Here is a 26,266-nt window from a genome sequence, read left to right on the forward strand (position 1 = left end):
GTGATGGTTGTCTTGTGCAGGATCAGGTGTCGGGGACTGTGATCACAAATGGGCCTAAAGTGGGACTTCTATTTTCGTTACAATTTTCTATTCCTAATGTTCTTTCTTTTGCTTGTACGGCTACTACCAATAATAATGAAGTATGGCATAAGAAATTGGGTCATCTTAATTCTGTTGTCTTGACTCATCTTTTGAAACATGGTTTATTGGGCAATAAAGATTCTTCATCTTTTGTATCTTTTGATTGTGCTACTTGTCATCTTAGTAAACGTAAAACATTACCTTTTCCTGCGCATAGTAGTCGTGCTTCTACTTGCTTTGAGATTGTGCATACTGATGTTTGGGGTGTTAGTCCTATTATTTCTCATGGTCAGTATTGTTATTTTGTGACGTTTATCGATGATTATAGTCAATTTACTTGGATCTATTTCCTTCGTTCTAAAGCTTACGTGTTCTCTATTTTTCAAAAATTTGTTGCACTTGTTGAGACACAGTTCAGTACTAGTATCAAAACCTTACACTCCTACTCAGGGGGGGAATACATATCTCATTCCTTTTAGACTTATCTTCAGCAAAAAGGGATCATTTCCCAACGTTCTTGTGCCTATACCCCTCAACAAAATGGAGCCGCTAAGCGTAAGAATCATCATCTCTTAGACGTCGTTTGTACTTTGCTAATTGATTCGTCTATACCTTCTAAGTTCTGGGTAGAAGCTTTATCTACTGCTATTTATTTGATCAATCGTTTGCCTACTACCACTCTAAATTATGATTCTCCATACTTTCGATTATTTGGCGTATCTCCTAAATATCAATCCTTTCATACTTTTGGGTGTGTTTGTTTTGTTCATCTGCCACCTGTTGATCATCACAAGCTTGCTGCCCAATCTATCACGTGTGCTTTTATGGGATATAGCCCTACTTAGAAATGATTTGTTTGTTATGATGCTCATGCGAACAAATTTCGAATCTCCCGGAATGTGATTTTCTTTGAAAATCAATATTTCTTTCAGTTTCAAGTTATCTCTGATCCTCCCATTACCCTTCTACCTGCTTTTGATGATGTGTCTTCTTCTATTGAGCGATTTAAACCAGGTGTGGTGTATCATAACATCCTCCTTCAATGCCTCTTCCAGAAGCTGATCCGTCATCTGATTCTACGCTTCCTAGGCGCTCCACCCAGGTTACACATCCACCAGATAGATATGGTTTTTCTCATACCTCGCTTACTGCCACTCTCAACACTGTTTCTGTTCCTCACTCTTATACTCAGGCAGCCACCCAAGCATGTTGGCAGCAGGCCATGCAAGAAATCCATGCTCTTCAAGACAATCACGCTTGGGATCTTGTGACTTGTCCCTCTGGTGTAAAACATATTGATTGTAAATGGGTATTCTCAGTCATGTTTCGGTCTGATGGCTCACTGGATTGATATAAGGCCCGTCTCGTGGTCCTTGGAAACTGGCAAGAGTATGGTATTGATTATGAAGAGACATTTGCACCTGTTGCCAAAATGACTACCATATGGACTATCTTGGCACTTGCTGCGTCGCAGGGGTGGTCTCTCTGGCAGATGGACGTGAAGAATGTTTTTCTACATGGGGATTTGAAGGAAGAAATCTATATGTCTCCACCTCCTGGCATGTTTACTACACCTTCCTCAGAAGTTTGTCGACTACACCGATCCTTATATGGGCTGAAACAAGCTCCGCGTGCATGGTTTGATAAATTTCGCTCTACTCTGCTTGCTTTTCACTTTAATCAGAGTCAGTTTGATTCCTCTCAATTTCTTCGCAAGACTTCTGCAGGAATTATATTGCTTCTAGTATATGTTGATGACATTGTGTGGAAAAGTAAGAAGTAAAAAATGAACACACGAAGAATATGAAAGATACAGTTTCTGAAATGTTTTTAAAATGAAATAAGTACAAAATATATAGAAATATACAAATGTATAAAGACGAGTCAGCCGGTGGAGAAATAATCAAAATAGAATAAAACATAAATGTGTCATAAAATTAGAGGCCAAACAAGGAAATCAATATTGGACAAAAATGCTGTTCATCAGACATTCGCACTTACTTTATAGAGAGACATATCAAAAGTAAGTTTTAATGTTTTTTTTTTTTTTTTGAAAGGTAGTTTTCATTTCACTAAAGTAGATTCTGAATACATGGAGGGTAGTCCTCCATAAAGGTATGTTCCCCCGAACATGTCAAAGCAAACTTAGCTAGCACATGTGCTACTACATTGAACTTCCTAGAAATGTAATGAATAGACCAAGAACGAATTCTAGACAAAACAAGCTTAATATCTCTAACCACAAGACCCGTGGGGCTCCAACACTCATCTCTACGTTGGACAGCTTGAACCACTGCTGATGAATCTCCTTCTAACATGACCTGATTCAATCCTATATCAGAGCAAAGTGTAGATGCTTTAAGAGCTGCTACTGCTTCCCCCAGCAAAGGATCTGGATTTAAGGACATGGATGAACACATTGAAGTTATGACCAAACCACTCAAATCTCTTACAACCACTCCCACACCAATCTTGGAGTTCTCTTTATCCACTGCTGCATCCCAATTAGCCTTGTAGAAACCTGGTGGAGGGGCAGTCCACTCAGTCCTGCTTATCACCTGAGTCACAGAAGCTTTGTCCCTTGTATTTGTCCACTAATTAATTGCTGACAGCTCTGTGTGGATCTGCTTAGAGACCTGGAAGGGTAAATGAAATAATTGCTCAAACAGCCACAAATTCCTCCTGTTCCATAGAGCTCTTGCTATAACTGCCACTTCTATTAGCTCATGGGAGGAGAGATTCTCTAACATAGGTTTCAGAACCTCTAAAAAGGGCCACTTTGAACATTTAGTTTCTGTATTCTTCTAGAACTCATAGACCAAATATCTTGTGTAGTTGAGCATGACCAAATGGCATGAGTAATTGACTCAAGAGCACTGGAGCAGATTGGACAAAGGAGAGAATCAACTATCTTCCTGTTATACAAGTTCAAACACGTGGGAAGGGACTCCTTGGCTGCTCTCCACATAAAGGACTTCGTGGCTTGAGGTGCTTGCAAGCTCCACATTTTCCTCCAGGTCTTCGACACTTGATTCAAACTTGAGCACTGCCCCTTCCTAACTTCCGCCATTGTTCCTTGTAGATGGTATGCGCTTCTAACAGTGAATTTCCCATTTTCTAAACACCTCCACGTATGCACATCCTAACTACCACACTGGCTAATAGTCATTTTGCTTATTACCTTGGCCTCAGGTTCTAAAAAAATGGCATGGATAAGATTTAAGTTCCACTGCCTAGTGTCTAGATTTATGAGTTCTGCTACTGTTGCCACTACCTTCAGAATTCTTACAGGTGATTACACTTTAAAGGTAGAAAGACCTGGAAGCCACTTAATGTCAATGTTAATGTAGAAGGACTTGGAAGCCACTTGACATTAAAAGTAAGTTTTAATGTTAATGTTTATGTTTAAGATTAAAATTTTTTATTATAAGATTAAAATCTATATGTTATATCAAATATTATAATAAAAATTATAAAATTAATTTTATATTATATCACATGTTATATTTATTTTATGTTATATGATTAATAGACTTAAATAATAAGAACATAATTTCATATTATATCAACTAGCAATTTAACATATAATATAAAAAATATACATATATACCGGCCCGGTTTGACTTAAAATGGTTTTCATATCTTGAAAATCGGTACCGTGTTGGTTTAAGACTGGTTTGATTCTTAAAATCTGGTACCGCATTGGATAACTTACAAATAGGACTGAACCCACTGGTCTGGTCCAGTTCAAGCAGTTCTCCGATTTTGTTTACAACTCTACCTATGAGTGTTGATGGCTCCTCCCGATTTTACGTGTGGGTTTATATTTCTTCTATTGTTTTTGTATTTTGCTTTTTTGGACCCTACTGCAGCTACCGAGGATTCCCACCGAAAAAATCAAAAGTTGATGAACAATAATACCTAATTATAGTAAAATAAAAGTAGGATAAGAGTGATACATAAAATGCAGATAGAAAGCAATTTGCACTTGGAGCCATACCAAGTGGACAAATTGAGGGGGCATGGTTGGACTACCAAAAATAAAAAGCAAATCTACACTAAATCCAAACAATATTAGGTACACAAGAATATCAGCACTGAACCTAAATGATCATTATTAATCATTTCCATTAGCCGTGTGGTTCAAATGTAAATTACAGAACTTGGATCCCTTTGAATTTGTTCCATCCACATCTAATCTCATCACCTTCAAACACCAGGCCCTCCACAAGCATAGGAGGAAGACAGAAAAAGAAAACCAGAACAAAGAAAGAAGAAAAAATGAAAGAATTTGGAAGGGTATTTATACGGTACCTCCACAGAATATACAATAACATTAATATGCCGACAGCAAAACTTGTTTCTTTCCTTTTTCTATACTGGATTCTGAAGATGATGATAGGTCACACACCGCAGTCGTTCTTCATCTTCTCATGTTGCAGCACTGAGGCCTTCCCTGCGATTGCAATTTGGTCCACATGCACATTATTTGCCTTGGAGACTGGTAATGGGCCGTACAATAATCTTCTATGCAACCAAACTGGCAGAACTTCAAACTATGCACATACACAACCGGTTTTGAGCTGTTGAATTGCTCCACCCACATTCCCATGCTCACATCTTCCATTTTAAACATCTACACAAAGTTGTAACTATATCAAGAATCAGCAAGCAAACACAAACCCTCTTCATAATCAAGCATCATTACAGTCACATGTCATATAGGTAGAGAGAGAGAGAGAGAGAGAGAGAGAGAGAGAGAGAGAGAAGAGAGAGAGAGAGAAAGTTGAGTACACTTAATTTATGCGTAATCTGGCCCAGACACCCACGGATCAAAAAAAAAGTTCGGATACTATATAGTGTGCTGTCAGATGACAAAATATAGCCTGGTCCATTTGCGTAGGGCAGATAATCTTCTTCTGGCCAATCCTGAAACCAACACCAAATGACAAAGATTTGGTAAGAGTGTCAATATCGAAAGTGCATTAAAAAACCTCAACAAAGTAACATATAATGTAGTGTAAAATCGTAACACAAGTAATTCTCACAACTCCAAACTACAACTACAAAAATACTTATGTGAAACACGATTGAAATCTTCTCACAAAAAAAACCCAGGAAAAAAAATGGAAAACCCCAAAATTCTAGTCCTGAACTTTCTATCTCCAACCAGTTCTACAAGAAAAACAGGGCAAGTATGGAACAATTGGATGCGATAACCCGTAGAAGAACCTGACTGTGCCAGAGATAGAGAGTGTTGCTGTATTGCATTGAAATGCGGAGAACTTAAATGAAATTAGAAAATGGCATCCAAACAAGAATGCATTAAGTGAACATACAAATTAAAGTATGCACACTACAGAACAATAAACTAGTTAATTATCCTTCTAGACCAGAGCCAATGGTTTCTTCCTACCTCGAATGCTGCTGCCCATTTGCCATAGCGCAAGGGCTTATGGTAGTAATTTATGTATCCAATGTATAACCTCCTAACCTCAGGCATTTTCTTTGTGTCATTAAAAACTGCATCGACTCTCACAAATGTGTCATCATCACACTTCATGATAAACTTAGCAGAGACTGCGCGAAACTGTGAACAGAAAACGACACTAAGTGTAATGATCTTTGGAGATTATCCTACAAGTTAATATTAAATTCTTCAATCTCTATTTTTTATTTTTCCCACAACTCACCCCGTATTCGCAGATGGCAACAGTTTTCAACACAACAAGATCATAATTATTTATGTCCGGGACAATAACTACATCTTCAGTTCGATATTCACTTCCTTTCTTGTGTGCTGTCAGAATATCAATTCAAAAGGTTTTTAATAATCTCCAACTTGAATCTTGTACATCAAACCACAACCATCAAAACTACAAGTGCAAAATTGTTAGAGGTTCTGGCTGGTACTGCAGTAGAGACAAACAGTCAAGTAAGAGTGTCAATTGCAAAGGTTTTGTAATTGAAACTTACTTGTAACGGGTTTTCAAATAATAAAATTAACTTTTCTGGTTTCAGCTACCCCGTAGGATTTTACTTTTTAAGGGTTCTTTAAAGGGTTTCCCTTCGTTACCGATCTTGGTGTTATACAATTTATTTATTTTATGTTAATGCTTTCCTATCGTATAATAGCACGAATATCAACTAACCAATTGATTGAGTGAATTAATAAATCTTTGTGTGATTTCAAGTTGGAAGGGAAAAAAAAACACACAAAGAGATACTCTCCTGGCTGTATACGAAGACCCTTAGTAAAAGAACAAGCAAATCAGCTCTGAACTTGACCTCCAAACAGAATAAGAAACAAAACACAAAACTGGGCCTATTAGGAACAAAACATAGAGACCTTACTTGAAAATGCAGATGAACAGCCCTGCAAAACGAAACCTCATTTGCTCCAAGCTTGACTTCCAAACAGATGAAAGAAACAAAATATCTAGGCAAAAATAAAAGGGAAGAAAGAAAACACTGAGTCTAGTAAGAACAGAAAATACCTTTTAACCTTTGAATAGAGTAAGACTTTTCATTCATATCAATCATAACATTACCGTATGAGTATCAACTCTCAATAAATGGAAAAGGCAAGTAAATGGGAGCTATCGGATTTCAGTTCCCCAAAAGGTTTGGGAAGGGGCTTATATCTTGTATGGCAGCAATTCAAAAAAATAAACATCTTAATTCTGTAATACCATCAATATAAAGAAGCTATCAAAATAAAACTGGCAAGAAAAAAAAAATATTTTATCCATTCTTTGTGGGTGTCGGAGATCAGCAGCCAAGTAGCACTCCAAGCTACACTGGATTGAAACGCGTCCAGATGGGATGGGAAGATTTGCACTAAATTTCTATGGATGTTAATAAATTCTTCAAATGTAGTAATTCTAAAGGGGTGATAGATACTCCGAGGAATTTTACTTGATTTATCTGCATTCTACAAACTGGGGGTATAAATGTACAGCATACCTTAACAAAATCTGCATGTCCTGGACAGTCAACACGTGCATAGTGTCACTTTCATACTCCCCGTGCCTGCAAAATCATTTTGCACTAACGTAAGCCAAAACAGGTCTCTGAGAAGATGGATGAATCTCTTCAAAGAAGCAAGATAGAATGGCATACCAAAACCAAAAACAAAACACGAATAAGATTCGAAAACTGTATTCCAACCGTTGCAATTGTAATTCCTCTCTTTTTCTCTTCTGGAGCCTTGTCAATTCCATCGAAAGCAACAGCCTTAGGTCTCCCTTCTTCTGCTAGCACTTTGAAAAACATTGCATGAAAATTTCAGAATCAAGGTTAGTGAAGCATTTTGTATATCATGCTATATGATCACTAGTACAAATTTTAATACTTCAGAAAACCAAGAAGTAAGACAGGTAACAATTGGGGAAACTAAAACATCCACAGAAGCAACGAATGCAATCATCTCATGATCGACATGCCTAATAGTTCCCACATTCACATAAGGTTCTGTTTGAAGAAGAGGATCTGATCAAAATTTCCCTGCAAAATGAAAGTATCAAATGTTGGGAAAAATAAGATCAGCGAGAGGAGCTGGGGAAGAGAAGATAAAAGGGCCACAATGTCTGCATGGGAAAATTTTTCTCATTTTGAGATTCACTCGAATCACTCAAATAGACCTGGATTGGCAATAAACAAATTATCTAATCTAGCTTCAAAAACTTACTATTCAGTATAATTGTTAAAATAATTCCAAACAATTTTTGTTTATCAATCTTGCTAAGCCTTAACCTCCTCTGAATAGTAAGATAAAACTCTTTAAAGTTAAGTCCTAAGTGATCTCAATTCACTAATTTTAAAACCTGACAAAGTTTACTCTCAAACCACCATATTACCTACCAAAAACCACACTTCCTTGCGCACTCTGGCAACTTTGCCACAATGTCTAAAACTAAGAGTCTACAGAACCTACAGAACCTCAAACTCGGCTTTCAATCAAGCATAAATTAGAGTCTACAGAACCTCCCCGGCTTTCGATCAAGCATAAATTAGAGTCTATAGAACCTCAAACCCGGCTTTCGATCAAGCTTAAGTACACCTTCAAAATCTAAACCTTAAATCTTATAAAAATCAATTTTTTTTAAAAGTCTACAGAATCAGCCTAAAGAATTTAAAAACCTCAAATTTCATAAGACACATTCCCTAATGCTAGCAGATTCTAAAACCTTAATTATCAACAGAATCATCTCCTGCAGTCCACAAATGTCCACAACTCAAATCTGAAAATTATTTCCTAAAACGCACAAATATCCAAAACCTCACATATAGTCTGCAAAATCTCAAACTTGTCTCTGATATCAACTGCAACACCACAAGGTCTAGAGAGTTAGTTCCCAATACCTTAAATCATCTCTCATAACACAATTATATATACTCTAAAGACTCCATAAAATATTAATTAACATGAACATATATGTTCCTCCACAGGGATACCAAAGAAATACCTCAACATAACAACTTAAATTCTCCATAAAGAGTCAGAAATATTAATGTCTCAAAATACCAAAATAACATAAAATAATAGGCAGCTAGAAACCCTAGAGAAAGAAAGAGGAGGAAGGGACTTGTATACAAGTCTGGATGTTGGGTAACTGGACTTTGGCCTTTTCGTGGGCTTTTGGGGTTTAAAAGTGAGTTGGGCCATTTTAACTGATCCAAAAATTGCCAGGTTTGCCCATATTTTTATGTGCCAAGCTCCAAAAAATTTCGAATGGGCATCTTCTCAAATTCTAAAATAACCCTGCTCGTCCCATTAACTTTTCCAATTACCAAATAAATAGATTCCACTTGATTTTTAAATATTAAATGATTTTAACCTAATTATCAAGCCCAATAAATTTTTTGGGCCCATAGTCTATTCAAAGTTTCTTGTTGATTCTCAAGGGGGTTTCCGACACATATTAACCTAAAAAACATTTATAGAACGCAGCTTGGTCCGGGTGAAACAGCCTGCCCCCCTTAAAAAAAGTTTCGTCCAAGAAATTATTTGCTGCACCAAGAGCAAAGTCTAAAATACATATCCCCCCACATCCATTCCATGCCTATTTCAATCCTCAATCATATTGTTGAACCTAATATTGCAAGATTTCTAACTTTCCAATATTTTCACCCGATGCCTTAAATATCTCCTAATCCTCTTGGCCTACACATTCACACACAGAATGTCGATATTCATATACCTCGGTATCCAGTTAAAGCCTAAAAATATAAACCTCAACGACAGAATTACAAGCCTAATAATAATTCCCCTCAATTTTTTTTTTCCTTGCTAAGCCTCATATATAATTGTAAAAATAACTCTCCACATTAAGTCTTAACCTCCTCTAAACGGTAAGATAAAACTCTTTAAAGTTAAGTCCAAAGTGATCTCAATTCACTCATTTTAAAACCTCATGAAGTTTACTCTCAAACCATCATATTACCAAAATACACGCTTCCGTTGCGCACTCTAGCAACTTTGCCACAATGACTAAAACTAGGAGTCTAATCAATTTTAGTATCTACCAAGATGACTCCAACCACACTTTGGTAGCAACCCGACTTCTCGTCCCCCAAATCCATGCACACCCACTTACACTCTTAAATACTCTCTTTCATTCTCAGCTGCAATCAATAACCTTAAATATGAAAAGAATCATCTCTTAAAACCTGCAAAACCTATAACCTCAAATTCGATGATAATCATTTGCCCAAAATCTGCAAAGTCTATCACCTTACATCTAAAAATAATTGTAGCTTAAAGTCTGCAAACTCTAAAGCCTTAAATTTCACCCAACTCATTATTAAAGTCTGAGGGATCTAAAATCTTTAAATCTTATAAAAATCATTCTCCTGAAATCCGCAGAACGTAAAATTGCAATCTCAAAAGGAGTCATTTGTTTTTTTAAATCTACAGAATCCAAATCTTAAACCTTATCGAGGTCACTACTCGAAGTCCTCTGAATCTAAACCCATAAATTTCATAAAAGTCATTTCTTAAAGTCTGAAGAATCTACAACCTTAGAGATTGATCGAAACTTGTATGCTAAAACAAATAGAATCTACAAACTTGAATCCTATCCGAAATCCTTCTTTAAAGTGAGTAGAATTAAAAATCGTAAATACGATCAAAATCATCCTTAAGGTCAGCAACACTTAAAACTTCAACAGTAATACAGATATTTTCCTATAATCTATAGAGTCTAAAACTTCATATTTTCCTAAAACTCATTCCACAAAGTCTGTAGAATCAAAAACCTTAAATACCAACAGAATTATTTCATCAAGTTCTCAGAATTCTAAACATTGAATCTGAAAATTATTTCCAAAAGTCTTCAAAAATCCAAGACCTCAAAAATTGCAGTCTATAGAACCTCAAACCTGGCTTTTGATCAAGCTTAAGCACACCTTCAAAATCTAAACCTTAAATCCTATCAAATTAAAAATCGTAAATACCATCAAATCATCCTTAAGGTCAACAGCACCTAAAAATTCAAAAGTAATACAGATATTTTCCTATAGTCTATAGAGTCTAAGTATTTTCCTAAAACTCATTACACAAAGTCTGGAGAATCAAAAACCTTAAATATCAACAGAATTATTTCATGAAGTTCTTAGAATTCTAAACATCGAATCTGAAAATTATTTCCGAAAGTCTTCAAAAACCATGACCTCATAAATTAGAGTTTATAGAACCTCAAACCTGGCTTTCGATCAAGCTTTAACTACACCTTCAAAATCTAAACCGTAAATCTTATCAAAATCATTTTTTCTTTTTTTAAGACTACAGAATCAGCCTAAAGAATTTAAAAACATCAAATTTCATGAAATCAGTTCTTAAAGTAAGTACAATTAAAAATCGTAAATACCATCAAAATCATCCTTAAGGTCAGCAACACCTAAAACTTCAAATCTAATACAGATATTTTCCTATAGTCTATAGAGTTTAAGACTTCATATTTTCCTAAAACTCATTCCACAAAATCTGTAGAATCAAAAACCTTAAATACCAACAGAATTATTTCATGAAGTTCTCAGAATTCTAAACATTGAATCTGAAAATTATTTCCAAAAGTCGTCAAAAATCCAAGACCTCATAAATTGGAGTCTATAGAACCTCAAACCTGGCTTTCGATCAAGCTTAAGTACACCTTCAAAATCTAAACTTTAAATCCTATCAAATTAAAAATTGTAAATACCATCAAATCATCCTTAAGGTCAGCAGCACCTAAAACTTCAAATGTAATACAGATATTTTCCTATAGTCTATAGAGTCTAAGACTTCATATTTTCCTAAAACTCATTCCACAAAGTCTGTAGAATCAAAAACCTTAAATACCAAGAGAATTATTTCATGAAGTTCTCAGAATTCTAAACATTGAATCTGAAAATTATTTCCAAAAGTCTTTAAAAATCCAAGACCTCATAAATTGGAGTCTATAGAACCTCAAACCTGGCTTTCGATCAAGCTTAAGTACACCTTCAAAATCTAAACCTTAAATCCTATCAACTTAAAAATTGTAAATACCATCAAATCATCCTTAAGGTCAGCAGCACCTAAAACTTCAAATGTAATACAGATATTTTCCTATAGTCTATAGAGTCTAACTATTTTCCTAAAACTCATTACATAAAGTCTGGAGAATCAAAAACCTTATATACAAACAGAATTATTTCATGAAATTCTTAGAATACTGAACCTCGAATCTGAAAATTATTTCCGAAAGTTTTCAAAAACCATGACCTCATAAATTAGAGTTTATAGATCCTCAAACCTGTCTTTCAATCAAGCTTTAACTACACCTTCAAAATCCAAACCTTAAATCTTATCAAAATCAATTTTTTTATTTTTAAGACTACAGAATCAGCCTAAAGAATTTAAAAACCTCAAATTTCATGAAATCAGTTCTTAAAGTCAGTAGAATTAAAAATCGTAAATACCATCAAAATCATCCTTAGGGTCAGCAGCACCAAAAACTTCAAATGTAATACAGATATTTTCCAATAGTCTATAGAGTCTAAGTATTTTCCTAAAACTCATTACATAAAGTCTAGAGACAAAAACCTTAAATACCAACAGAATTATTTCATGAAGTTCTCAGAAATCTAAACATCGAATCTGAAAATTATTTCCGAAAGTCTTCAAAAACCATGACCTCACAAATTAGAGCCTACAGCACCTCAAACGTGGCTTTTGATCAAGCTTTAACTACACCTTCAAAATCTAAACCTTAATTCTTATCAAAATCATTTTTTTTTTTAAAGTCCACAGAATCAGCCAAAAGAATTTACAAATATCAAATTTCATGAAATCAGTTCTTAAAGTCAGTAGAATAAAAAATCGTAAATAGCATCAAAATCATCCTTAGGGTCAGCAACAGCTAAAACTTCAAACGTAATACAGATATTTTCATATAGTCTATAGAGTTTAAGACTTCATATTTTCCTCAAACTCATTCCACAAAGTCTGTAGAATCAAAAACCTTAAATACCAACAGAATTATTTCATGAAGTTCTCAGAATTCTAAACATTGAATCTGAAAATTATTTCCAAAACTCTTCAAAAATCCAAGACCTCATAAATTGGAGTCTATAGAACCTCAAACCTGGCTTTCGATCAAGCTTAAGTACACCTTGAAAATCTAAACCTTAAATCCTATCAAATTAAAAATCGTAAATACCATCAAATCATCCTTAAGGTCAGCAGCACCTAACACTTCAAATGTAATACAGATATTTTCCTATAGTCTATAGAGTCTAAGTATTTTCCTAAAATGCATTACGTAAAGTCTGGAGAATCAAAAACCTTAAATACCAACAGAATTATTTCATGAAGTTCTCAGAATTCTAAACATCGAATCTGAAAATTATTTCCGAAAGTTTTCAAAAACTATGACCTCATAAATTAGAGTCTACAGAACCTCAAACCTGGCCTTCGATCAAGCTTTAACTACACCTTCAAAATCCACACCATAAATCTTATCAAAATCAAATTTTTTTTTTTTTTTAAGACTACAGAATCACCCTAAAAAATTTAAAAATATCAAATTTCATGAAATCAGTTTTTAAAGTAACTAGAATAAAAAATCGCAAATAGCATCAAAATCATCCTTAAGCTCAGCAACACCTAAAACTTCAAATGTAATACAGATATTTTCCTATAGTCTATAGAGTCTAAGATTTCATATTTTCCTAAAACTCATTCCACAATGTTTGTAGAATCAAAAACCTTAAAGACCAACCGAATTATTCCATGAAGTTCTCAGAATTCTAAACATCGAATCTAAATCTTATTTCCGAAAGTCTTCAAAAACCATGACTTCATAAATTAGAGTCTACAGAACCTCAAACCTCGCTTTCGATCAAGCTTTAACTACACCTACAAAATCCAAACCTTAAATCATATCAAAATCAATTTTTTTTTTTTTTTAAGACTACAGAATCACCCTAAAGAATTTAAAAACCTCAAATTTCATGAAATCAGTTCTTAAAGTCTGTAGAATTAAAAATCATAAATATTATGAAAATCATCGTTAAGGTCAGCAACACCTAAAACTTCAAATGTAATACAGATATTTTCCTATAGTCTATAGATTCTAAGACTTCATATTTTCCTAAAACTCATTCCACAAAGTCTGAAAAATCAAAAACCTTAAAAACCAACAGAATTATTTCATGAAGTTCTCAGAATTCTAAACATTGCATCTGAAAATTATTTCCAAAAGTCGTTAAAAATCCAAGACCTCATAAATTGGACTCTATAGAACCTCAAACCTGGCTTTCCATCAAACTTAAGTAAACCTTCAAAATCTAAACCTTAAATCCTATCAAATTAAAAATCGTAAATACCATCAAATTATCCTTAAGGTCAGCAGCACCTAAAACTTCAAATGTAATACAGATATTTTCCTATAGTCTATAGAGTCTAAGACTTCATATTTTCCTAAACCTCATTCCACAAAGTCTGTAGAATCAAAAACCTTAAATACCAACAGAATTATTTCATGAATTTCTCAGAATTCTAAACATTGAATCTGAAAATTATTTCCAAAAGTTTTCAAAAATCCAAGACCTCATAAATTGGAATCCATAGAACCTCAAACCTGGCTTTCGATCAAGCTTAAGTACACCTTCAAAATCTAAACCTTAAATCCTATCAAATTAAAAATCGTAAATACCATCAAATCATCCTTAAGGTCAGCAGCACCTAAAACTTCAAAGGTAATACAGATATTTTCCTATAGTCTATAGAGTCTAAGTATTTTCCTAAAACTCATTACATAAAATCTGCAGAATCAAAAACCCTAAATACAAACAGAATTATTTCATGAAGTTCTCAGAATTCTAAACATCAAATCTGAAAATTATTTCTGAAAGTGTTCAAAACCCATAACCTTAAAAATTAGAGTCTATAGCACCTCAAACCTGGCTTTCGATATAGCTTTAACTACACCTTCAAAATCTAAACCTTAAATCTTATCTAAATCAATTTTTTTTTTTTTTAAGTCAACAGAATCACCCTAAAGAACTTAAAAACATCGAATTTCATGAAATCAGTTGTTAAAGTCAGTAGAATAAAAAATCTTAAATACCATCAAAATCATCCTTAAGGTCAGCAACACCTAAAACTTCAAATGTAATACAGATATTTTCCTATAGTCTATAGAGTCTAAGACTTCATATTTTCCTAAAACGCATTCCACAAAGTCTGTAGAATCAATAACCTTAAATACCAACAGAATTCTTTCATGAAATTCTCAGAATTCTAAACATTAAATCTGAAAATTATTTCCAAAAGTCTTCAAAATCTAAACCTTAAATCCTATCAAATTAAAAATCATAAATACCATCAAATCATCCTTAAGGTCAGCAACACCTAAAACTTCAAATGTAATACAGATATTTTCCTATAGTCTATAGAGTCTAAGACTTCATATTTTCCTAAAACTCATTTCACAAAGTCTGTAGAATCAAAAACCTTACATACCAACAGAATTATTTCATGAAGTTCTCAGAATTCTAAACATTGAATCTGAAAATTATTTCCAAAGGTCGTCAGAAATCCAAGACCTCATAAATTGGAGTCTATAGAACCTCAAACCTGGCTTTCTATCAAGCTTAAGTACACCTTCAAAATCTAAACCTTAAATCGTATCAACTTTAAAATCGTAAATACCATCAAATCATCCTTAAGGTCAGCAGCACCTAAAACTTCAAATGTAATACAGATATTTTCCTATAGTCTATAGAGTCTAAGTATTTTCCTAAAACTCATTACATAAAATCTGGAGAATCAAAAACCTTAAATACCAACAGAATTATTTAATGAAGTTCTCAGAATTCTAAACATCTAATCGGAAAATTATTTCTGAAGGTGTTTAAAACCCATGACCTCATAAATTAGAGTCTATAGAACCTCAAACCTGGCTTTCGATATAGCTTTAACGACACCTTCAAAATCTAAACCTCAAATCTTATCTAAATCATTTTTTTTATATTAAGTCTACAGAATCACCCTAAAGAATTTAAAAACATCGAATTTCATGAAATCAGTTGTTAAAGTCAGTAGAATAAAAAATCTTAAATACCATCAAAATCATCCATAAGGTCAGCAACACCTAAAACTTCAAATGTAATACAGATATTTTCCTATAGTCTATAGAGTCTAAGACTTCATATTTTCCTAAAACTCATTCCACAAAGTCTGCAGAATCAAAAACCTTAAATACCAACAGAATTATTTCATGAAATTCTCAGAATTCTAAACATTAAATCTGAAAATTATTTCCAAAAGTCTTCAAAATCTAAACCTTAAATCATATCAAATTAAAAATCATAAATACCATCAAATCATCCTTAAGGTCAGCAACACCTAAAACTTCAAATGTAATACAGATATTTTCCTATAGTCTATAGAGTCTAAGAATTCATATTTTCCTAAAACTCCTTCCACAAAGTCTGTAGAATCAAAAACCTTAAATACCAAGAGAATTATTTCATGAAGTTCTCAGAATTCTAATCATTGATTCTGAAAATTATTTCCAAAAGTCTTTAAAAATCCAAGACCTCATAAATTGGAGTCTATAGAACCTCAAACCTGGCTTTCGATCAAGCTTAAGTGTACACCTTCAAAATCTAAACCTTAAATCCTATCAACTTAAAAATTGTAAATACCATCAAATCATCCTTAAGGTCAGCAGCACCTAAAACTTCAAATGTAATACAGATATTTTCCTATAGTCTATAGAGTCTAAGTATTTTCCTAAAACTCATTACATAAAGTCTAGAGACAAAAACCTTAAATACCAACAGAATTATTTCATGAAGTTCTCAGAAATCTAAACATCGAATCTGAAAATTATTTCCGAAAGTCTTCAAAAACCATGACCTCACAAATTAGAGCCTACAGCACCTCAAACGTGGCTTTTGATCAAGCTTTAACTACACCTTCAAAATCTAAACCTTAATTCTTATCAAAATCATTTTTTTTTTTAAAGTCCACAGAATCAGCCAAAAGAATTTACAAATATCAAATTTCATGAAATCAGTTCTTAAAGTCAGTAGAATAAAAAATCGTAAATAGCATCAAAATCATCCTTAGGGTCAGCAACAGCTAAAACTTCAAACGTAATACAGATATTTTCATATAGTCTATAGAGTTTAAGACTTCATATTTTCCTCAAACTCATTCCACAAAGTCTGTAGAATCAAAAACCTTAAATACCAACAGAATTATTTCATGAAGTTCTCAGAATTCTAAACATTGAATCTGAAAATTATTTCCAAAACTCTTCAAAAATCCAAGACCTCATAAATTGGAGTCTATAGAACCTCAAACCTGGCTTTCGATCAAGCTTAAGTACACCTTGAAAATCTAAACCTTAAATCCTATCAAATTAAAAATCGTAAATACCATCAAATCATCCTTAAGGTCAGCAGCACCTAACACTTCAAATGTAATACAGATATTTTCCTATAGTCTATAGAGTCTAAGTATTTTCCTAAAATGCATTACATAAAGTCTGGAGAATCAAAAACCTTAAATACCAACAGAATTATTTCATGAAGTTCTCAGAATTCTAAACATCGAATCTGAAAATTATTTCCGAAAGTTTTCAAAAACTATGACCTCATAAATTAGAGTCTACAGAACCTCAAACCTGGCCTTCGATCAAGCTTTAACTACACCTTCAAAATCCACACCTTAAATCTTATCAAAATCAAATTTTTTTTTTTTTTTAAGACTACAGAATCACCCTAAAAAATTTAAAAATATCAAATTTCATGAAATCAGTTTTTAAAGTAACTAGAATAAAAAATCGCAAATAGCATCAAAATCATCCTTAAGCTCAGCAACACCTAAAACTTCAAATGTAATACAGATATTTTCCTATAGTCTATAGAGTCTAAGATTTCATATTTTCCTAAAACTCATTCCACAATGTTTGTAGAATCAAAAACCTTAAAGACCAACCGAATTATTCCATGAAGTTCTCAGAATTCTAAACATCGAATCTAAATCTTATTTCCGAAAGTCTTCAAAAACCATGACTTCATAAATTAGAGTCTACAGAACCTCAAACCTCGCTTTCGATCAAGCTTTAACTACACCTACAAAATCCAAACCTTAAATCATATCAAAATCAATTTTTTTTTTTTTTTAAGACTACAGAATCACCCTAAAGAATTTAAAAACCTCAAATTTCATGAAATCAGTTCTTAAAGTCTGTAGAATTAAAAATCATAAATATTATGAAAATCATCGTTAAGGTCAGCAACACCTAAAACTTCAAATGTAATACAGATATTTTCCTATAGTCTATAGATTCTAAGACTTCATATTTTCCTAAAACTCATTCCACAAAGTCTGAAAAATCAAAAACCTTAAAAACCAACAGAATTATTTCATGAAGTTCTCAGAATTCTAAACATTGCATCTGAAAATTATTTCCAAAAGTCGTTAAAAATCCAAGACCTCATAAATTGGACTCTATAGAACCTCAAACCTGGCTTTCCATCAAACTTAAGTAAACCTTCAAAATCTAAACCTTAAATCCTATCAAATTAAAAATCGTAAATACCATCAAATTATCCTTAAGGTCAGCAGCACCTAAAACTTCAAATGTAATACAGATATTTTCCTATAGTCTATAGAGTCTAAGACTTCATATTTTCCTAAACCTCATTCCACAAAGTCTGTAGAATCAAAAACCTTAAATACCAACAGAATTATTTCATGAATTTCTCAGAATTCTAAACATTGAATCTGAAAATTATTTCCAAAAGTTTTCAAAAATCCAAGACCTCATAAATTGGAATCCATAGAACCTCAAACCTGGCTTTCGATCAAGCTTAAGTACACCTTCAAAATCTAAACCTTAAATCCTATCAAATTAAAAATCGTAAATACCATCAAATCATCCTTAAGGTCAGCAGCACCTAAAACTTCAAAGGTAATACAGATATTTTCCTATAGTCTATAGAGTCTAAGTATTTTCCTAAAACTCATTACATAAAATCTGCAGAATCAAAAACCCTAAATACAAACAGAATTATTTCATGAAGTTCTCAGAATTCTAAACATCAAATCTGAAAATTATTTCTGAAAGTGTTCAAAACCCATAACCTTAAAAATTAGAGTCTATAGAACCTCAAACCTGGCTTTCGATATAGCTTTAACTACACCTTCAAAATCTAAACCTTAAATCTTATCTAAATCAATTTTTTTTTTTTTTTAAGTCAACAGAATCACCCTAAAGAACTTAAAAACATCGAATTTCATGAAATCAGTTGTTAAAGTCAGTAGAATAAAAAATCTTAAATACCATCAAAATCATCCTTAAGGTCAGCAACACCTAAAACTTCAAATGTAATACAGATATTTTCCTATAGTCTATAGAGTCTAAGACTTCATATTTTCCTAAAACGCATTCCACAAAGTCTGTAGAATCAATAACCTTAAATACCAACAGAATTCTTTCATGAAATTCTCAGAATTCTAAACATTAAATCTGAAAATTATTTCCAAAAGTCTTCAAAATCTAAACCTTAAATCCTATCAAATTAAAAATCATAAATACCATCAAATCATCCTTAAGGTCAGCAACACCTAAAACTTCAAATGTAATACAGATATTTTCCTATAGTCTATAGAGTCTAAGACTTCATATTTTCCTAAAACTCATTTCACAAAGTCTGTAGAATCAAAAACCTTACATACCAACAGAATTATTTCATGAAGTTCTCAGAATTCTAAACATTGAATCTGAAAATTATTTCCAAAGGTCGTCAGAAATCCAAGACCTCATAAATTGGAGTCTATAGAACCTCAAACCTGGCTTTCTATCAAGCTTAAGTACACCTTCAAAATCTAAACCTTAAATCGTATCAACTTTAAAATCGTAAATACCATCAAATCATCCTTAAGGTCAGCAGCACCTAAAACTTCAAATGTAATACAGATATTTTCCTATAGTCTATAGAGTCTAAGTATTTTCCTAAAACTCATTACATAAAATCTGGAGAATCAAAAACCTTAAATACCAACAGAATTATTTAATGAAGTTCTCAGAATTCTAAACATCTAATCGGAAAATTATTTCTGAAGGTGTTTAAAACCCATGACCTCATAAATTAGAGTCTATAGAACCTCAAACCTGGCTTTCGATATAGCTTTAACGACACCTTCAAAATCTAAACCTCAAATCTTATCTAAATCATTTTTTTTATATTAAGTCTACAGAATCACCCTAAAGAATTTAAAAACATCGAATTTCATGAAATCAGTTGTTAAAGTCAGTAGAATAAAAAATCTTAAATACCATCAAAATCATCCATAAGGTCAGCAACACCTAAAACTTCAAATGTAATACAGATATTTTCCTATAGTCTATAGAGTCTAAGACTTCATATTTTCCTAAAACTCATTCCACAAAGTCTGCAGAATCAAAAACCTTAAATACCAACAGAATTATTTCATGAAATTCTCAGAATTCTAAACATTAAATCTGAAAATTATTTCCAAAAGTCTTCAAAATCTAAACCTTAAATCATATCAAATTAAAAATCATAAATACCATCAAATCATCCTTAAGGTCAGCAACACCTAAAACTTCAAATGTAATACAGATATTTTCCTATAGTCTATAGAGTCTAAGAATTCATATTTTCCTAAAACTCCTTCCACAAAGTCTGTAGAATCAAAAACCTTAAATACCAAAAGAATTATTTCATGAAGTTCTCAGAATTCTAATCATTGATTCTGAAAATTATTTCCAAAAGTCTTTAAAAATCCAAGACCTCATAAATTGGAGTCTATAGAACCTCAAACCTGGCTTTCGATCAAGCTTAAGTGTACACCTTCAAAATCTAAACCTTAAATCCTATCAACTTAAAAATTGTAAATACCATCAAATCATCCTTAAGGTCAGCAGCACCTAAAACTTCAAATGTAATACAGATATTTTCCTATAGTCTATAGAGTCTAAGTATTTTCCTAAAACTCATTACATAAAATCTGGAGAATCAAAAACCTTAAATACCAACAGAATTATTTCATGAAGTTCTCAGAATTCTAAACATTGAATCTGAAAATTATTTCCAAAAGTCTTTAAAAATCCAAGACCTCATAAATTGGAGTCTATAGAACCTCAAACCTGGCTTTCGATCAAGCTTAAGTACACCTTCAAAATCTAAACCTTAAATCCTATCAACTTAAAAATTGTAAATACCATCAAATCAACCTTAAGGTCAGCAGCACCTAAAACTTCAAATGTAATACAGATATTTTCCTATAGTCTATAGAGTCTAAGTATTTTCCTAAAACTCATTACATAAAAGCTGGAGAATCAAAAACCTTAAATACCAACAGAATTATTTCACGAAGTTCTCAGAATTCTAAACATCTAATCTAAAAATTATTTCTGAAAGTGTTCAAAACCCATGACCTCATAAATTAGAGTCTATAGAACCTCAAACCTGGCTTTCGATATTGCTTTAACTACACCTTCAAAATCTAAACCTTAAATCTTATCTAAATCAATTTTTTTTTTTTTAAGTCTACAGAATCACCCTAAAGAATTTAAAAACATCGAATTTCAAGAAATCAGTTGTTAAAGTCAGTAGAATAAAAAATCTTAAATACCATCAAAATCATCCTTAAGGTCAGCAACAACTAAAACTTCATATGTAATACAGATGTTTTCCTATAGTCTATAGAGTCTAAGACTTCATATTTTCCTAAAACTCATTCCACAAAGTCTGCAGAATCAAAAACCTTAAATACCAACAGAATTATTTCATGAAATTCTCAGAATTCTAAACATTAAATCTGAAAATTATTTCCAAAAGTCTTCAAAATCTAAACCTTAAATCCTATCAACCTAAAAATCATAAATACCATCAAATCATCCTTAAGGTGAGCAACACCTAAAACTTCAAATGTAAAACAGATATTTTCCTATAGTCTATAGAGTCTAAGACTTCATATTTTCCGAAAACTCATTCCACAAAGTCTGTAGAATCAAAAACCTTAAATACCAATAGAATTATTTCATGAAGTTCTCAGAATTCTAAACATTGAATCTGAAAATTATTTCCAAAAGTCTTTAAAAATCCAAGACCTCATAAATTGGAGTCTATAGAACCTCAAACCTGGCTTCAGATCAAGCTTAAGTACACCTTCAAAATCTAAACCTTAAATCCTATCAACTTAAAAATTGTCAATACCATCAAATCATCCTTAAGGTCAGCAGCACCTAAAACTTCAAATGTAATACAGATATTTTCCTATAGTCTATAGAGTCTAAGTATTTTCCTAAAACTCATTACATAAAATCTGGAGAATCAAAAACCTTAAATACCAACAGAATTATTTCACGAAGTTCTCAGAATTCTAAACATCTAATCTAAAAATTATTTCTGAAAGTGTTCAAAACCCATGACCTCATAAATTAGAGTCTATAGAACCTCAAACCTGGCTTTCGATATTGCTTTAACTACACCTTCAAAATCTAAACCTTAAATCTTATCTAAATCAATTTTTTTTTTTTAAGTCTACAGAATCACCCTAAAGAATTTTAAAACATCGAATTTCAAGAAATCAGTTGTTAAAGTCAGTAGAATAAAAAATCTTAAATACCATCAAAATCATCCTTAAGGTCAGCAACAACTAAAACTTCAAATGTAATACAGATGTTTTCCTATAGTCTATAGAGTCTAAGACTTCATGTTTTCCTAAAACTCATTCCACAAAGTCTGCAGAATCAAAAACCTTAAATACCAACAGAATTATTTCATGAAATTCTCAGAATTCTAAACATTAAATCTGAAAATTATTTCCAAAAGTCTTCAAAATCTAAACCTTAAATCCTATCAACTTAAAAATCATAAATACCATCAAATCATCCTTAAGGTGAGCAACACCTAAAACTTCAAATGTAAAACAGATATTTTCCTATAGTCTATAGAGTCTAAGACTTCATATTTTCCGAAAACTCATTCCACAAAGTCTGTAGAATCAAAAACCTTAAATACCAATAGAATTATTTCATGAAGTTCTCAGAATTCTAAACATTGAATCTGAAAATTATTTCCAAAAGTCTTTAAAAATCCAAGACCTCATAAATTGGAGTCTATAGAACCTCAAACCTGGCTTCAGATCAAGCTTAAGTACACCTTCAAAATCTAAACCTTAAATCCTATCAACTTAAAAATTGTCAATACCATCAAATCATCCTTAAGGTCAGCAGCATCTAAAACTTCAAATGTAATACAGATATTTTCCTATAGTCTATAGAGTCTAAGTATTTTCCTAAAACTCATTACATAAAATCTGGAGAATCAAAAACCTTAAATACCAACAGAATTATTTCACGAAGTTCTCAGAATTCTAAACATCTAATCTAAAAATTATTTCTGAAAGTGTTCAAAACCCATGACCTCATAAATTAGAGTCTATAGAACCTCAAACCTGGCTTTCGATATTGCTTTAACTACACCTTCAAAATCTAAACCTTAAATCTTATCTAAATCAATTTTTTTTTTTTAAGTCTACAGAATCACCCTAAAGAATTTAAAAACATCGAATTTCAAGAAATCAGTTGTTAAAGTCAGTAGAATAAAAAATCTTAAATACCATCAAAATCATCCTTAACGTCAGCAACAACTAAAACTTCAAATGTAATACAGATGTTTTCCTATAGTCTATAGAGTCTAAGACTTCATATTTTCCTAAAACTCATTCCACAAAGTCTGCAGAATCAAAAACCTTAAATACCAACAGAATTATTTCATGAAATTCTCAGAATTCTAAACATTAAATCTGAAAATTATTTCCAAAAGTCTTCAAAATCTAAACCTTAAATCCTATCAAATTAAAAATCATAAATACCATCAAATCATCCTTAAGTTCAGCAACACCTAAAACTTCAAATGTAATACAGATATTTTACTATAGTCTATAGAGTCTAAGTATTTTCCTAAAACTCATTACATAAAATCTGGAGAATCAAAAACCTTAAATACCAACAGAATTATTTCATGAAGTTCTCAGAATTCTAAACATCTAATCTGAAAATGATTTCTGAAAGTGTTCAAAACCCATGACCTCATAAATTAGAGTCTATAGAACCTCAAACCTGGCTTTTGATATAGCTTTAACTACACCTTCAAAATCTAAACCTTAAATCTTATCTAAATCAATTTTTTTTTTTTTTTAAGTCTACAGAATCACCCTAAAGAATTTAAAAACATCAAATTTCATGAAATCAGTTCTTAAAGTAAGTACAATTAAAAATCGTAAATACCATCAAAAACATCCTTAACGTCAGCAGCACCTAAAACTTCAAATGTAATACAGATATTTTCCTATAGTCTATAGAGTCTAAGTATTTTCCTAAAACTCATTACATAAAATCTGGAGAATCAAAAACCTTAAATACCAACAGAATTATTTCATGAAGTTCTCAGAATTCTAAACATCTAATCTGAAAATTATTTCTGAAAGTGTTCAAAACCCATGACCTCATAAATTAGAGTCTATAGAACCTCAAACCTGGCTTTTGATATAGCTTTAACTACACCTTCAAAATCTAAACCTTAAATCTTTTCTAAATTAATTTTTTTTTTTTTTTTAAGTCTACAGATTCACCCTAAAGAATTTAAAAACATCGAATTTCATGAAATCAGTTGTTAAAGTCAGTAGAATAAAAAATCTTAAATACCATCAAAATCATCCTTAAGGTCAGCCGCACCTAAAACTTCAAATGTAATACAGATATTTTCCTATAGTCTATAGAGTCTAACACTTCATATTTTCCTAAAACTCGTTCCACAAAGTCTGCAGAATCAAAAACCTTACAAACCAACAGAATTATTTCATGAAATTCTCAGAATTCTAAACATTAAATCTGAAAATTATTTCCAAAAGTCTTCAAAATCTAAACCTTAAATCCTATCAAATTAAAAATCATAAATACCATCAAATCATCCTTAAGGTCAGCAACACCTAAAACTTCAAATGTAATACAGATATTTTCCTATAGTCTATAGAGTCTAAGACTTCATATTTTCCTAAAACTCGTTCCACAAAGTCTGCAGAATCAAAAACCTTAAATACCAACAGAATTATTTCATGAAGTTCTCAGAATTCTAAACATTGAATCTGAAAATTATTTCCAAAAGTCTTTAAAAATCCAAGACCTCATAAATTGGAGTCTATAGAACCTCAAACCTGGCTTCAGATCAAGCTTAAGTACACCTTCAAAATCTAAACCTTAAATCCTATCAACTTAAAAATTGTCAATACCATCAAATCATCCTTAAGGTCAGCAGCACCTAAAACTTCAAATGTAATACAGATATTTTCCTATAGTCTATAGAGTCTAAGTATTTTCCTAAAACTCATTACATAAAATCTGGAGAATCAAAAACCTTAAATACCAACAGAATTATTTCATGAAATTCTCAGAATTCTAAACATTAAATCTGAAAATTATTTCCAAAAGTCTTCAAAATCTAAACCTTAAATCCTATCAACTTAAAAATCATAAATACCATCAAATCATCCTTAAGGTCAGCAACACCTAAAACTTCAAATGTAATACAGATATTTTCCTATAGTCTATAGAGTCTAAGACTTCATATTTTCCTAAAACTCATTCCACAAAGTCTGTAGAATCAAAAACCTTAAATACCAATAGAATTATTTCATGAAGTTCTCAGAATTCTAAACATTGAATCTGAAAATTATTTCCAAAAGTCTTTAAAAATCCAAGACCTCATAAATTGGAGTCTATAGAACCTCAAACCTGGCTTCAGATCAAGCTTAAGTACACCTTCAAAATCTAAACCTTAAATCCTATCAACTTAAAAATTGTCAATACCATCAAATCATCCTTAAGGTCAGCAGCACCTAAAACTACAAATGTAATACAGATATTTTCCTATAGTCTATAGAGTCTAAGTATTTTCCTAAAAATCATCACATAAAATCTGGAGAATCAAAAACCTTAAATACCAACAGAATTATTTCATGAAGTTCTCAGAATTCTAAACATCTAATCTGAAAATGATTTCTGAAAGTGTTCAAAACCCATGACCTCATAAATTAGAGTCTATAGAACCTCAAACCTGGCTTTTGATATAGCTTTAACTACACCTTCAAAATCTAAACCTTAAATCTTATCTAAATCAATTTTTTTTTTTTTTAAGTCTGCAGAATCACCCTAAAGAATTTAAAAACATCAAATTTCATGAAATCAGTTCTTAAAGTAAGTACAATTAAAAATCGTAAATACCATCAAAAACATCCTTAACGTCAGCAGCACCTAAAACTTCAAATGTAATACAGATATTTTCCTATAGTCTATAGAGTCTAAGTATTTTCCTAAAACTCATTACATAAAATCTGGAGAATCAAAAACCTTAAATACCAACAGAATTATTTCATGAAATTCTCAGAATTCTAAACATTAAATCTGAAAATTATTTCCAAAAGTCTTCAAAATCTAAACCTTAAATCCTATCAACTTAAAAATCATAAATACCATCAAATCATCCTTAAGGTCAGCAACACCTAAAACTTCAAATGTAATACAGATATTTTCCTATAGTCTATAGAGTCTAAGACTTCATATTTTCCTAAAACTCATTCCACAAAGTCTGTAGAATCAAAAACCTTAAA

The 26,266-nt window shown here is 31.9% G+C and overlaps 2 protein-coding genes across 12 annotated transcripts in view; both read right to left on the minus strand.

The window, feature by feature from the left end:
* Positions 1-2,153: 2,153 nt before the first annotated feature.
* On the minus strand, positions 2,154-3,151 carry LOC122289280. The gene is made up of 3 exons (XM_043096263.1): positions 2,959-3,151; positions 2,718-2,845; positions 2,154-2,639 (listed from the first exon to the last, which is right to left on the minus strand). The coding sequence occupies exons 1-3, from the start codon at positions 3,149-3,151 to the stop codon at positions 2,154-2,156; spliced, it is 807 nt and encodes a 268-aa protein (XP_042952197.1).
* Positions 3,152-4,170: 1,019 nt separating this feature from the next.
* LOC122289946 (hydroxyproline O-galactosyltransferase GALT6-like) overlaps positions 4,171-26,266 on the minus strand; it is a 30,812-nt gene continuing 8,716 nt past the window's right edge. For 7 of the 11 annotated variants that reach the window (XM_043097395.1, XM_043097393.1, XM_043097391.1 and 4 more), the window contains 5 exons: positions 7,204-7,343; positions 7,048-7,113; positions 6,436-6,520; positions 4,876-5,010; positions 4,171-4,717 (listed from right to left, as the gene is read on the minus strand). In XM_043097395.1, the coding sequence (XP_042953329.1) occupies positions 4,505-4,717; positions 4,876-5,010; positions 6,436-6,520; positions 7,048-7,113; positions 7,204-7,304 (600 nt within the window). In that variant the 5' untranslated portion in view covers positions 7,305-7,343 and the 3' untranslated portion in view covers positions 4,171-4,504. Of the gene's footprint in view, positions 4,718-4,875; positions 5,011-5,497; positions 5,672-5,774; positions 6,377-6,435; positions 6,521-7,047; positions 7,114-7,203; positions 12,851-26,266 lie in introns of those variants that run through there. The other 4 variants (XM_043097399.1, XM_043097400.1, XM_043097397.1 and 1 more) reach the window with 4 other exon arrangements.

This window comes from Carya illinoinensis, chromosome 12, assembly GCF_018687715.1.
Source record: "Carya illinoinensis cultivar Pawnee chromosome 12, C.illinoinensisPawnee_v1, whole genome shotgun sequence".
Lineage (NCBI taxonomy): Eukaryota > Viridiplantae > Streptophyta > Magnoliopsida > Fagales > Juglandaceae > Carya > Carya illinoinensis.

What these genes read in the sequence shown, in the direction of transcription:
- LOC122289280 (XM_043096263.1), bottom strand. Translation starts at nt 3,151, where the DNA reads ATGGCGGAAGTTAGGAAGGGGCAGTGCTCAAGTTTGAATCAAGTGTCG. An exon ending in CCTTTGTCCAATCTGCTCCA is followed by an intron (nt 2,846 to 2,958) that starts GTGCTCTTGAGT and finishes GGCCCTTTTTAG; the next exon opens with AGGTTCTGAAACCTATGTTA. An exon ending in TATTTCATTTACCCTTCCAG is followed by an intron (nt 2,640 to 2,717) that starts GTCTCTAAGCAG and finishes TCTGTGACTCAG; the next exon opens with GTGATAAGCAGGACTGAGTG.